Below are 14,062 nucleotides of genomic sequence, written 5' to 3'. Positions count from 1 at the left end.
TCTGTACCCAACTTCCACGTCACTGGGTCCACCATGTTCCTCAGACTGTTATGTTCATTATATTCCAAAAATAAGTGAGATCATGTGGTATTTGTCTTTTTCTGCTTGGCTTCTTTCGCTTAGGATAATACTTTCTAGGTCTCTCCATGTCGTCTCAAAGGACAAGAGATCTTTCTTTCTTATAGCTGCATAGTACTCCATTGTGTATATGTACCACAGCCTTTTTATCCATTCATCTGCTGATGGATACTTAAGCTGTTTCCAGATCTTATCTACTGTAAATAGTGCTGCTATGAACATGGGGTACATATATTCTTTCTGATTGGTGTTTCTGGCTTCTTAGGGTATATTCCTAGAAGTGGGATCACTGGGTCAGATGGCAATTCAATTTTTAATTTTTTGAGGTAACAGCATAGTGTTTTCCACAGTGGATGCACCAGTCTGCATTGCCACCAGCAGTGTACTAGAGTCCCCTTTTCTCCACACCCTGGCCAACACTTGTTGTTTGATGATTTGTTGATGGCGGCCATTCTGAAAGGTGTGAGGTAATACCTCATTGTTGTTTTAATTTGCATCTCTGATGATTAGTGATGTTGAGCATTTCTTCATAGGTCTCTTGCCATTTGTATGTCTTGTTTGGAGAAATGTCTATTCATCTGCTCATTTTTAAATTGGGTTCTTTGCCTTCCTTTTGTTGAGTTGTATGAGTACTCTATATATTTTAGAAATTAACCCCTTATCTGATGTATCATTGGCAATGATGCTCTCCCATAGAGTGGGTTGCCTTTCCATTTTGATGATTGTATCTTTTGCTGTGTAGAAGCTTTTTAGTTTAATGTAGTCAGTCCCATGTGTTCATTTTCTCCTTTGTTTCTGTTGCCTTAGGTGATATATCAGTGAAAATTCTGCTGCGTATGATGTCCGAAATTATGTTGCCTACAGTTTCTTCTAGGATTTTTATGGATTCGCAGGTCACATTTAAGTATTTTATCCATTTTGAGTTTATTCTTGTGTATGGTGTAAGTTGATGGTTTAGTTTCACTTTTTGCATGTAGCTGTCCAATTTTCCCAACACCCTTTATTAAAGAGGCTGTCTTTACTCCACTGTATGCTCTTGCCACCTTTGTCAAATCTTAATTGAGCATAATGTCTTGGGTCCATTTCTGGGTTTTCTATTCTGTTCCACTGGTCTATATGCCTGTTCTTGTGCCAGTGCCAGGCTGTTTTGATTAAAGTAGCTCTGTAGTATAACTTGATATCTGGTATTGTGATCCCTCCTACTTGTTCTTCTTTTTCAAGATCGCTGTGGCTATTCGGGGTCTTTCTTTGTTCCATATGAACTTTTGAAGTATTTTTTCTAGTTCTGTGAAATATTCATTGGTATTTTCATGGGGATTGCATTGAATCTATAGATTGCTTTGGGTAATATGAATATTTAAATGTTAATTCTTCCAATCCATGAATGAGGTATGTGCTTCCACTTTTTTGTATCTTCCTCTATTTCTTTTATCAATGTCCTGTAGTTTTCTGCAAATAGGTCCTTTACTTCTTTGGTTAAGTTTATTCCTAGGTGTCTTAATTTTTTTTGCCACAATGGTAAATGGGATTGGTTTTTCAGTTTCTCTTTCTGTGAGTTCATCATTGGTGTATAAGAATGTATTGATTTCTTGATATTAATTTTGTATTTTGCTACTTTGCCAAATTCATTTATTAAGTCGAGTAGAATTTTGATGGAGTCCTTAGGGTTTTCTATGTAGAATATCATGTCATCTGCAAATAATGACAGTTTCACTTCCTCCTTTCCAAATTGGATCACTTTTATTTTTTCTTCATGTCTGATTGCTGTGGCTAAGACTTCCAGAACTATGTTAAATAAGAGTAGCGAAAGTGGGCATCCCTGTCTTGTTCCTGTTCTTAAGAGAAATGCTTTTACTTTCTGCCCATTGAGTATGTTGTTGGCTGGAGGTCTTTCATGTATGGACTTTATTATGTGGAGATATGATCCCTCTATTCCCACATTGCTGAGCTTTTTAATCAGAAATGGATGCTGGATTTTGTCGAAAGCTTTCTCAGCATCTATTGATATGATCATGTGGTTTTTTGACTCTTCATTTTACTTATGTGGTGTATAATATTTATTGATTTGCAAATATTGAACCAGCCTTGCATGCCTGGGATGAATCTCACTTGGTCATGGTGAATAATTTTTTTGATGTATTGCTGAATTCGATTTGCTAGTATTTTGTTCAGGATTTTGGCATCTATGTTCATCAGGGATATTGGCCTGTAGCTTTCTTTCTTTGTAGTGTCTTTTCCTGGTTTTGGAATTAGAATTATGCTGGCCTCATAAAATGAGTTTGGAAGTCTTCCTTCTTCTTAAATTTTTTGAAATAGTTTGAGGGAAATGGGTGTTAGTTCTTTTTTGAATGTTCGGTAAAACTCCCCCATTAAGCCTTCCGGGCCTGGGCTTTTGTTTGCTGGGAGAGTCTTCATTACCTCTTCAATTTCCTTAGTTGTTATTGGTCTGGTTCAGTTTTGGGAAACTGTTTTTCTAGAAATTTGTCCATTTCACTTAGATTGTCAAATTTGTTGCCACATAATTGTTCATAATAGTTGTTAATGATCTTTTGTATTTCTGTGGTGTCAGTTGTTACTTCTCATCTTACATTTCTGATTTTGTGTATTTGGGTTCTCTCTCTCTTTGTTTCTTGGTGAGTCTACCTAAGGGTCCATCAATCTTGTTTACCTTTTCAAAAAACAAGCTCTTTGTTTCATTGATTTGAATTGTTTTTTGGTCTCTATGTCATTTATTTCTGCTCTGATCTTTACTATTTCCTTCCTTCTAATTGCGCTGGGGTTTTCTTTTTGTTTGCTTTCTAGTTCTTTAAGTTGTGAAGTTAGTTTATTAGAAATTTTTCTTGTTTCTTGAGATAGGCCTGTAGTGCTATGTACTTCCCTCTCAGGACTGCTTTTGCTGCATCCCATAGATTTTGTGTTTTTGTGTGTTCATTTTCATTGGTTTCCAGGAAGTTTTTAATTTCTTCCTTGATCTCCTCGGTAACCCATTCATTGTTTAATAACATGCTATTTAGCCTCCTTGTGTTTAAATGTCTTTGCATGTTCTTGTTGCAGTTGATTTCTAGTTTCATACCATTGTAATCTGAGAAGATGCTTGATATGATTTCAATCTTCTTGAACTTGTAGAGATTTAGTTTGTGGCCTATCTTTGAGAACGTCCCATGTGCACTTAAGAAGAATGTGAATTCTATAGTTTTGGGGTGTAATTCTCTGTAGGTATCTATTAAATCCATTTGGTCTAGTGCTTCATTTAGAGTCTCTGTTTCCTTGCTAATTTTTTGTTTAGAGGATCTATCCAGTGATGTCAGTGGGGTGTTGAAGTCCCCTGCTATGATTGTATTGCTGTCGATTTCTCCTTTGATGTTCTCCAGAAGATTTTTAATATATGTTGGTGCTCCTATATTGGTCGCATATATGTTTATCAAGGTTATATCTTCCTGTTGGATAGATCCTTTCAATATTAAGTTGTGGCCTTCTTTATCTCTAGTTATGGCCTACATTTTGAAATCTATTTGATCAGATATAAGTATTGCTACCCCAGCTTTTTATTTCCTTTCCATTTGCTTGGAAGATTTTTTTCCATCTCTTCACTTTCAACCTGTGTGAGTCTTTTGTTGTGAGGTGGGTCTCTTGTAAACAACATATATGTGAGTCATGCTTTCTTATCCAATCAGCTACTCTTTCTTTTTATCGGAGCACTCAGTCCATTTACATTTAAGGTGATTATTGATATGTACTTATTTATTGCCATTTTTGTTTAGTGTGGTTATATTTTTCTTCCTATTTCTTCTACTAATTACAGCAGTCCTTTTAACATTTCTTGCAGTGCTGGTTTGATGCTAAAGTATTCCCTTGGCCTTTTTTTTTCTGGGAAGCTCTTTATTTGACCTTCTATTTTGAATGATAGCTTGCTGGGTAGAGTAGTCTTAGATTCAGATCCTTGGTTTTCATGACCTTAACTACTTTGTGCCATTCCCTTCTGGCCTGTAGTGTTTCTGTTGAGAAGTCAGCTGATAGCCTTATGGGGGTTCCTTTGTAGGTAACCAGTTGCTTATCTCTTGGTGCTTTTAAAATGCTCTCTTTGTCTTTAATATTTGGCATTTTAATTACTATGTTTCTTGGTGCGAGCCTCTTTGGGTTCTTCTTACTTGGGGCTCTCTGTGCTTCTTGAACTTGAATGCCTTCTTCCTTCACCAAATTAGGGAAGTTTTCTGTCACTATTTCTTCAAATGTATTCTCTAACCCTTGCTCATTTTTTTCTTCTTTGGGGACTCCTATGATGCGAATATTTTTACGTTTCCAGTTGTCCCACAGTTCTCTTAAGTTGTCTTCCTGTTTTTTAATTGTTTTTTTCCATTTGGTTTTCTGATTGGTTGATTTTTTTCTACCCTGTCTTCTAATTCACTGGTCCGGTCCTCAGCTTCCTCTACTTTGCTGTTTAGACCTTCCAATGTGTTCTTTATTTCTGATATGTCATTGTTCATTTCTTCTTGGTCGTTTTTAATTTCTAGTTGGTTGATTTTCAACATTTCTATGTCTTTACTCATGTTGTTGTTGTCCTTACTCATGCTGTTGAGCTTCCTCAAGATCATGGCTCTGCATTCTAGCTCTGTTAACTTGCTTAACTGCTCTTCATTTATCTCATCTTCGGTAGAGGTCTCTTGTTCTTTCATTTGGCATTTGTTTTGTTTTTTGTTTCACCATTTTGGCTATCACTGTGGGCTTTGGAGCCTGCCAAATTTTCCCTGTGGTTGTTGGAATTCTGCTATTTGTGGCTCCCTCTCCTGGGTTTGGATAGTGTGGGAGGACCCATGTCAAATACTACTGTCAATTTATACATTCCTGAGTAGAGTTGCAAGCCCAGGAATGGTTCAGTTATCCTCTAGCTTTTTGCCTGGAGGCTATTAGTCTTGGTTACTTGAAGAGCGTTGGGTTCTCATTTGAATGAAAAACTCCCTCAGGTGCTCAGTGTAAGGGGATTTCCCGAGGGTGGGGCAGATGTTGGTTGTTAATGAGCCTCAATTTGGGGTTGAATCTCCGAGGGGGGGGGGCGCTGCCTCTCCCCAGAGCCCTGAGAAGGAGTAAGATGGCCACCGTCCTGCATGGCTGCAAAAGCTCTGAGCCCCCTCTGAATCCCAAGTGTCCCCACACAGTTTCTGTCCAGTCCACCCTCCCTCTGCCAGAGCCCAAGGTGAGTGGCTGTGCCTATTTTAGCATCTGTTCTGGCTCTGCGCTGTGGAGCCACTTGGGAGTCTAGCCCCTAGGGCGCTGCTCACAGCTAAGCCCAATGCTGTCCGTGGGCTCCCAGCCCCACTCTCGCACCTCCGCAATCCTACCAGGATCGAGTCAGTGTCCCTGGTTATATGGTCCTTGCAAGCTGCTTTTCTGTTGCTTTTTCCCAACAATTTGTCTTTATTTTAGTTGTAATTCCAGTTTGTTCCTGGGGGATGGTCTGTGTAGCTTCCATTCCCTCCACCGCCATCCTATATTTCAGTCTTTACCTATTTTTATTTTATTCTTTTATATGGTGTAAGTTGGTGGTCTAATTTCATTTTCTTGCATGTATACCTGTCTAATTTTCCCAACACCATTTACTGAATGAAGAGAGTGTCTTTACTCCATAATATATTCTTGCCTCCTTTGTCAAATATTAATAGATCATATGGTATGTGTAAGCCAGGTTGCTGGAGTCCCAGATATGGCGGCCATCTGCCACTCTGAAGAAGGGCTCAATAAAGGAACAACAGCCTCTGCTAGCACATATGGCTGGGAGAAAGCTGCCCCTCCAGCTCTTGCCCTGATGCCAAACAATTCAGTTCTTCCCCATATGTCTTTGGTACCTTTTAAGTTGCCTCCCCGACACTGGAGCCTGGAGGGTGTGAGTCTGAGTAAGTCTGTGCATGGCCCTTTAAGAGGAACTGCCTAGGGCTTCAGAAGCCTCAGCCTCCCTCAGACTCAGTTCCCACTGGTTTTTACAGCCAGAAGTTATGGGGACTTCTCTTCCTGGCACTGGAACCCTAAGCTGGGAGCCTAGTGTGGGACTGGGACCCCTCACTCCTCAGGGAGGACCTTCACAGCTGAGGTATCCTCCTGATTTTTATCTGCCACACGTAGGTGTGGGACCAGCCAATCCATGCCTTCGCCCCTCCTACCAGTCTTGATGTGGCCTCTTCTTTAATTTCATAGTTGTATGACTTCCATTCAGTTCTATTTCAGGCAGTTCTGAATGATGGTTATTCTGTAGTTTAGTTGTAATTTTGATGTGGTTGTGGGAGGAGGCAAGTACTGTATTTACCTACGCCACCATCTTGACTGAAGTCCTGATCATGTGATTTTTATCTTTCATATTGCTTATGTGATGTTTCACATTTATTAATTTGCAAATATTGTACTTAATATTACACTTGCCTTGCATGCCTGTATTCCACTGGTCATGGTGTATATCTTTTTAATGTATCATTGGATCCAATTTGCTAATCTTTTGTTGAGAATTTTAGCATCTATGTTCATAAAAGATATTGGCCTATATTTTTCTTTCTCTGTAGTGTCTTTATCTGGCTTTGGAATAGAATAATGCTAACCTCATAAAGAGCTTGTAAGTCTTCCTCCTCTTGAATTTTCCGGAATAGTGGGAGGAGGATAGGTGTTAGTTCTTTGAATGTTTGGTAAAACTCACCTGTGAAGCCATCCAGTCCAGGGCTTTCGTTTGCTGGGAGCTTTATTACTGTTTCGATTTCATTAGTTATCAACCTATTCAAGTTTTCTGATACTTCCTGGTTGAATTCTGGAAGACTGTAGGTTTCTAGGAATTTTCCCATTTCACCCATAGCATTTTTCTTACATTGTTCATAGTATTTTCTTACAATCTTCTGTATTTATGTGATGTCAGTTGTTAGTTCTCTTTCCTTTCTGATTTTATGTATTTGGGCCCTCTCTGTTTTTTGATGAGTCTGGCTGAGGTTCAACAATCCTGTTTAACTTCTCAAAGAACAAGCTCTTGGTTTCATTGACCTTTTGTATTATTTTTTTTAGTTTCTATGTCATTTATTTCACTCTCATCTTTATTATTTTCTTCCTTCTATTTACTCTGGGCTCTTTTGTTGTTCTCTTTCTAGTTCTTTTAGTTGTAGGATTAGAGCATTTATTTGAGATTTTTCTTATTTCTTGAGGTAGGCCTGTAATGCTGTGAATTTTCCTCTTAGGACTGCTTTCACTATGTCCCATAGATTTTGGGTTGTTGTATGTTCAATTTATTTGTTTCCAGAAGTGTTTTATTTCCTCCCCAAGATTCATTGATAACACACTCATTGTTTCATAACATGCTATTTAGCCTCCATGTGTTTGAATGCTTTTGAGTGTTTTTATTGTATTTGATTTCTAGTTCCATGCCACTGCGATCCAAGAAAATATCTGATATGATTTCAATCTTCTTGCGCTTGTAAAGAATTATGTTGTGTCCTAACAAGTGGTCTATCTTTGAGAATGATCTATGTGCACTTGAGAAAAATGTATATTCTGCAGCTTTTGATGAAATGTTCTGTAAATATCATGTAAATCCATCTGCTATAGTAAGTCATTTAAAGTTGCTGTTTCCTTATTGATCTTGAGTAGAAAGATCTATCCAGTGATATCATTGTGGAGTTTAAAGTCCCCTAGTATGACTTTATTACTGTCAATCTCTCCCTTAAAGTTCTCCAAGATTTATGATTTATACGTGTGTGTGTATACTATATATATATATAAAATACACACACACACATACATATATATATATATGCATATGTGTGTGTGTGTATTCCTATATTGGGTGCATGTTTACCAGGGTTATCCTTTTGTTGGATCTATTCCTTTAGTATTATGTAGTGACCTTTTTTGTCTTGCGTCATAGGCTTTGTTTGGAAGTCTACTTTGTCAGATATAAAATTTGCTACCCCCACTTTTCTTGTTTCCATTTGCATGGAAAACTTTTTTCCATCCCTTCACTTTTATCCTATGTGAGTCTTTTATTTTAAGGTGGGCCTCTTGTAGTCACCATATGTATGGGTCATGTTTCTATATCCATTCAGCTTCCCTATGTCTTTTAAGTGGAACATTTATTCCATTTACATTTAATGTTATTATTGATAGGTACTTATTTATTATCATTTTTATTCTTTATGCCTATGTTCCTCTCTATATATTTCTTCTTCTTACAGACAGTCCCTTTAAAATTTCTTGCAATGCTTGTTTGGTGGTAATATATTCCTTTAATATTTTTTTGTCTGGAAAGCTCATTATTTCACCTTCAATTTTGAATGATAGCCTTGATGGATAGAGTAGTCTTGGTTTCAGATCTTTGTTTTTCTTTACTTTGAATACATCATTCCATTGCCTTCTGGGCTAGGGTGTTTCTGTTGAGAAATCAGCTGACAGCTTTATGGTCACTCCTTTGTAGGTAACCAACAGTCTCTTTGTTGCTACCTGTAAGGTTTTAATTATGATGTAGGTTTCTTTGGTTTCTCTTGATTGGGACTCTGTGCTTCCTGAACTTTTTCCTTCACCAGGTTAGAAAAGTTTTGTGTCATTTCTTTAAACAGGTTCTCTATTCCTTGTTCATTTTCTTCTCCCTCTGGAACCCCTATGATGCAGATGTTGTTCTGTTTCATATTGTTCAAAGTTCCTTTAATGTGTCCTCATGTTTCTTAAGCATGATTTTCTTTTTACTTCTCTAATTTTTTTCTACCTTGTCTTCTAATTCACTGATTCAATCCTCTGTTTCTCAATTCCTCCCAGTGTGTTCTTTATTTCAGCTATGTCATTCCTCATTTCTGACCGGTTGTTTTTCATGGTTTTTATGTCTTTTTCATGCTGTTTAGCATTCTAAAACCATTGCTTTATATTCTGTTTCTAATAAAGTGCTTGCCTCCATTTCATTTTGCTCTTTTGATAGAGATTCCTCCTCTTCTTTAATTTTGGAGCTGTTTCTTTGTTTTTCCATTTGTGCTGTTTCTTTGTGTTTTTTTCTGTGTTTTGGATAAGACTGCTATGCCTCTCAGTTTTAGTGGGGTGGCCTTCATGTGGGACCCAGTATTGTAATCTTGATCTTCTGAGCTGTGTGCTCTAGTAATTTCCCTTGTATGGGTTATGTGTTCCCTCCTGTTATATTTGGGTCTTGATTGCTGTTGTTCCTTTCATGGGTGGGCTCAGCCCTCAGGCTTGCTGATTGTGAGGTTCAACCCCTACCATGTCATGACAACTGTTATACTGGTGCAGACAGAGCACAACAAAACAAGACCAAACTGAAAACACCATAAAACAACACAGCAACAAAGACTTAAAAAAAAAAGAATACTATAAGATACAAGACCAAAAGAATTAGAGGAGAATAAAAGAACTAAGAAAAGAGAATATGAAAAAAAAAAAAAAAGAAGGAAGAGAAAAGAAATGGAATAGGAATAAAAAAGAAAAGAAAGAAATGAAGTAAATTTTAAAGTAATTATAATGAATAAAATAAAACACGAAATAGGAAAAGAAAAACAGAAAAAGAAAATAATAAAATTAATTAAAAGAAAATAATAAAAAGGAAGAAAGAAATAAGAGACATAAAAAAAAAGGGGGGGGGGATACCTTTGGATTTACTACTTGTAGAGCTCACTGAATTTTGCTCCGATGTTGTTGAATCTTCCCCATGATGTGTCTGTCCTGAGTCTCCCTGGAAATTCTCTGGTGCAAACCAATATGAGTCACTGTCCCTGCCTGACCCTGGGCAACCTAACTGAAGCACAGCAGGGCAGAGCCCCAAGTAATCCAGTGGGCAGGGCCTCCATAGGCCAGAGGCTGGGTGTGCTTTGGGTCTCCCACTTTAAATGTCCCTGTTCTGAGCTGCTCTCCCTTCCCCCACAGAACTGGGCTGTGTAGGGGTATCCGGGTTCTGGCCAGGATGTTTCAAACAGACTCATGTTGGGTGTGATGCCCACAGCTTGCAGGAGGAGGTGGCAGGCACTTCCTCTCCTTCAAATGCCTCAACTCTGCCTGGCTCACTGGCACCCCCTTGCTGCCACCCCAAGCAAGAGGTGATAATAAAAATTAAAAATCAGCTCCACTTGGCACTCCAAACTTTTGGTGCATCCAACCACCACTGGGCAGGGCCTCCTCCCAGGCTCTAACCTGGCCAAATGTCCAAGTCCCCCACACTGACAGACCCAGCCGCACGGGCACAGATTTCCAGCCCAGAGCCATTCTCCCTTGCCTTGGGTTGTAGCAGAGCAGGCCAGGGCAGAACCAGCCATTCTGCATGTGGGGAAAGGGGTGCCTCTCCTGTGCTTAAGGTGGGCAGGACTGATCCTCTCTCCTGGGCCATACTGTCCAGCCCCCATCCTGCTCTCAGCCAAAAGTTCTTCAAGAGAACAAAGGTTCCCTCAGAGTCACTGCTAGGTGTACCAGACAGACCCCTCCACCAGCCCCCAGTTCTGCCACATGGCTCCTCCCACAGACAGATTCGGGTGAACTTTCCAGACTGGTGCTGTAACAAAACAATCGCTGTTTGCCTGTGGTGGTATGGTCTGAGACTCCTAGGTGAACCGAATACCACTGATTTCCACTGCCTGATGCCACATGGGCTCCCCTTCTCTTCTCTGTTGTTCTGGATTGGGGATCCCTTGTGGGGCTCTCAGCCCCACTCTCCCAAGGGGCTAAGGCTGGGCTGCCATACCTTCCCTCTGGCTTCCTAGCCACACAGCTCATCCTCTCCACATCTCTTCCTGTCCCCTCTCTTTGTTCCCCACTCACAATATTTCTGATCAGCTATACTTCAACTGCTTTTCAAGCCAGATGCTCTGAAGTTTAGCTACAAGTGTGGTCCAGTGCTGAAAGCAAGTGGACAGGGCTTCCTGATAGTCTGCAGCCATCTTGGAATCTCTCTCCAGGGGGCGTTTTTTTAGAATTGAAACCTGAAATCCATTGAATGAAATGAGTCATAAGAATTACAACTCTGCTGAGCCAGAAACATGAGTAATTTTTATCAAAGTCTTCAAAGAACACTAGATAAGCTAACGATTCAAATATGACCCCACATTTTCTATGCTAATCATAGTATGTCATTTCAGAAATATAATCCTACAGCTTCACCTTAGAAATTAATTGTATAACACTTAACAGGTAAAAGAAATTCATGTTTCATTCCATTCACTCAGAAAATGACTTACCTGGGGAGAAAAGGTCCATGTTTTGGGCTTTTTAGGTTGCCACGTGGCTCTGACGGTATGTATGTTGCTCAGAACCTGAAATGAGATTTTCCCACTTAACATAATGCAGAAAGCTCTCTGCACATCACCACTCCCGCCCCCAAACGTTAACAGTGGCTATATTGTGTGGAGCTCAGGGAGATGGGATTTTTCATTTTACTTTGTGAAATCCTATCATTTCTATTCTTTTAACATCAAGAACATACATAACTTTTTAAATGGTTAACAAAAAACAAGTGTTAAAGCAGTTATTTACAAACCAAAGAAAAAACTAATTAATAAAATGAATTCAGACTCGTATCTTTGCATTAATAATAAAATACATAAAGTGAAACACCTAATATCTGAGATAGAAAAGTACGTTTCAGGTACAAATGACCTTTTAAGAAACGTGACCCTAAGAGCATTTCCTGTGGAGTCCATCACCCCGCCCCGGAGACAGACAAGGCTAACAGCTCAGATACACAATTTTGTCTTCCTCAAGATCTCAAGGCCCATAAATTATATTTTCTGCAAGTTGTCTCTTATAAAATGTGACTGTAGAAGTTAGTCCCACAATAAATATAAAACAATGAAACTCAAAAGGAGACAAAACTATAGAGAAGAGTTCAAATTCTGTAAAGTTAAAACCAAAATTGACATCTTCCAAAGGAATAGGTAACAATTTTTATTTTCAATAAAAACATTTTAACCTGGCCGGTGTGGCTCAGTGGTTGAGCTTCGACCCATGCACCAAGAGGTTGCCAGTTCGATTCCTGGTCAGGGCATCAAACATGCCTAGGTTGTGGGCCAAATCCCCAGTGTGGGGCACACAGGAGGCGGCCAATCAACGTTCTCTATCATCAATGTTTCTATCTCTCTCTCCCTCTCCCTTCCTCTCTCTCTAAAATCAATAAAGAAAAATTTTTTTAAAATATTTTAGTATAGCACTTATAAAACTAAGCTTTAACAGTAATTCGAAGTCACCCCAAACATGTCATCTTACATCAAGTTCAGTTCACTGCTCTCCAAGCCCCTACCGGGAGGCAGTTACCAGTATCTTAGAGCAGCTGAGTGGTTTTCCACATGAAAGTCCCTATTTCCTTCAACACCTAATATACATGAATTTATTTAAACTCTCCCTAAAATAACATATATTCTCAATGTGAACTCCTAGAGTACAAAGTCCTTCTAATTACTTTTTTAAAATATGTTTTTATTGATTTTTTAGAGAAAGAGGGAGAGAGAGAGAAACATTGATGTGAGAAACATACATTAACTGCCTCCTGCACACCCTCTACTGGGGATTGAACCCGCAACCTGGGCATGACCGGGAATCAAACTGGGACCTCTCCACTGAGCCACACCAGACAGGCATTTTTGTTTGTTTGTTAATCCTTACCCAAGGATATTTTTCCATTGATTTGTTGTTGTTGTTGTTGTTGTTATTAGATAAGAGTGAAAGGGAAGGAGGGAGGGAGAGAGAGAGAGAAACATTGATGTGAGAGAGATACAGCAATTGGTTGTCTCCTACACAACCCCAACCAGGGGCAGGGATAGAACCTACAACCCAGGTACATGCCCTTGACTGAGAATCAATCCTGTGACCCTCTGTTCCATAGGCTGACGCTCTAAGCACTGAGCTAAACCAGCCAGGGCTCCTTCTGATTATTACTTAGTTTTTAATGTGAGACTACATTTATTTATTCTAAGGTCCTAGAGGAGAGGAGAATTTGGAGCTGTAAAGTATTAGAGAAAATAATGAAAAATCCCCAAATCTGTCAGAAGGCATAAACAACAGATTTAAGATAAACAAACCCCAAAAAGGATAAACCCAAGAAATGCAGGCCAAGATACATCACAAACTTCTGAAAACTAAACACAAATATCTTGAAAGCAGGGAGGGAAAAACACCAGCTCGTTAACTGATGGGGAAACTATTGGAATGACAGTGGATTCTCATCAGAAACCAGAGGCCAGAAGAAAATAGTACCATATCTGTCAAGTGTCAAAGAAAAGAATCGCCAACCCAGAATTCCATCTCCAGTGAAAATATCTTTCAGGAGTGGGGGGGAAACAGAGACACTCTCAGATCAAGAAAAACAGTGTCAGTGGCCAGCAGCACTACCCGAAAAGATGGATTAAAGGAAGTTCTCTAAACAAGAAGGATTGGATAAAAGAAGGAAACATCTGGACATCAGGAAGGAAGGAAGAACCACAGGAAGAGTAAAAATAAGGGTGAGTACTACAGATGTTCTCTTGAGATTTCTAAATTATGCTTGATCATCAAAGCAAAAATTATATTACTGTGCAATGTTGTTCTCAATGTGTGTATGTATGGAAGGGAAATATTTGAGATTATAACATTATAAAGGAGAGAGGGTAACGACAATGAAAGGGAGGTGAGGTTTCTATTTGTGACTCAAACTGGAATGGTGACACTAGCAGACTGTGGTGAGTTATGTCTGTAAACTAACACCTGGAGCAACCACTGAAACGCTGTCCAGAGATCCGCTCAACAGCACTGCAGGTGCTTCAGAAGAGACTGTGAGAGTATGTCCAAGTAACACACACCAAGGTCAGAAAGAGAAACAGGAAGAAAAAAGAGAGGAAATAAAGGCAGAAAATCCCCAGCAGACTGCCGAGTCCAGACTCCTCTCCAGTAACTGCCTGCTTTCAGATGCTTCTCAGTGCCTTCAGATAGCTGCTTTTCAAGTATGGCCCAGAAGTTACAATTTTCCCCACTGGTGAGTTGTTCTGAGAGGAGCTTACTCAGCCATTAT

General features: G+C 39.3%; 1 protein-coding gene across 1 annotated transcript in view; it reads right to left on the bottom strand.

The window, feature by feature from the left end:
• The window catches only part of NPHP1 (nephrocystin 1), an 85,652-nt gene that overhangs the window by 35,940 nt on the left and 35,650 nt on the right, over nt 1-14,062 (bottom strand). The window contains exon 12 of the mRNA XM_036262455.1: nt 11,262-11,336. Coding sequence (XP_036118348.1) covers nt 11,262-11,336 — 75 coding nt within the window. The remainder of the gene's footprint in view (nt 1-11,261; nt 11,337-14,062) is intronic.

This window comes from Molossus molossus, unplaced genomic scaffold (genome assembly GCF_014108415.1).
Source record: "Molossus molossus isolate mMolMol1 unplaced genomic scaffold, mMolMol1.p scaffold_m16_p_15, whole genome shotgun sequence".
NCBI lineage: Eukaryota > Metazoa > Chordata > Mammalia > Chiroptera > Molossidae > Molossus > Molossus molossus.
Note: the sequence above shows the minus strand (reverse complement) of the source record. Positions and strands in the feature narration are given on the sequence as shown.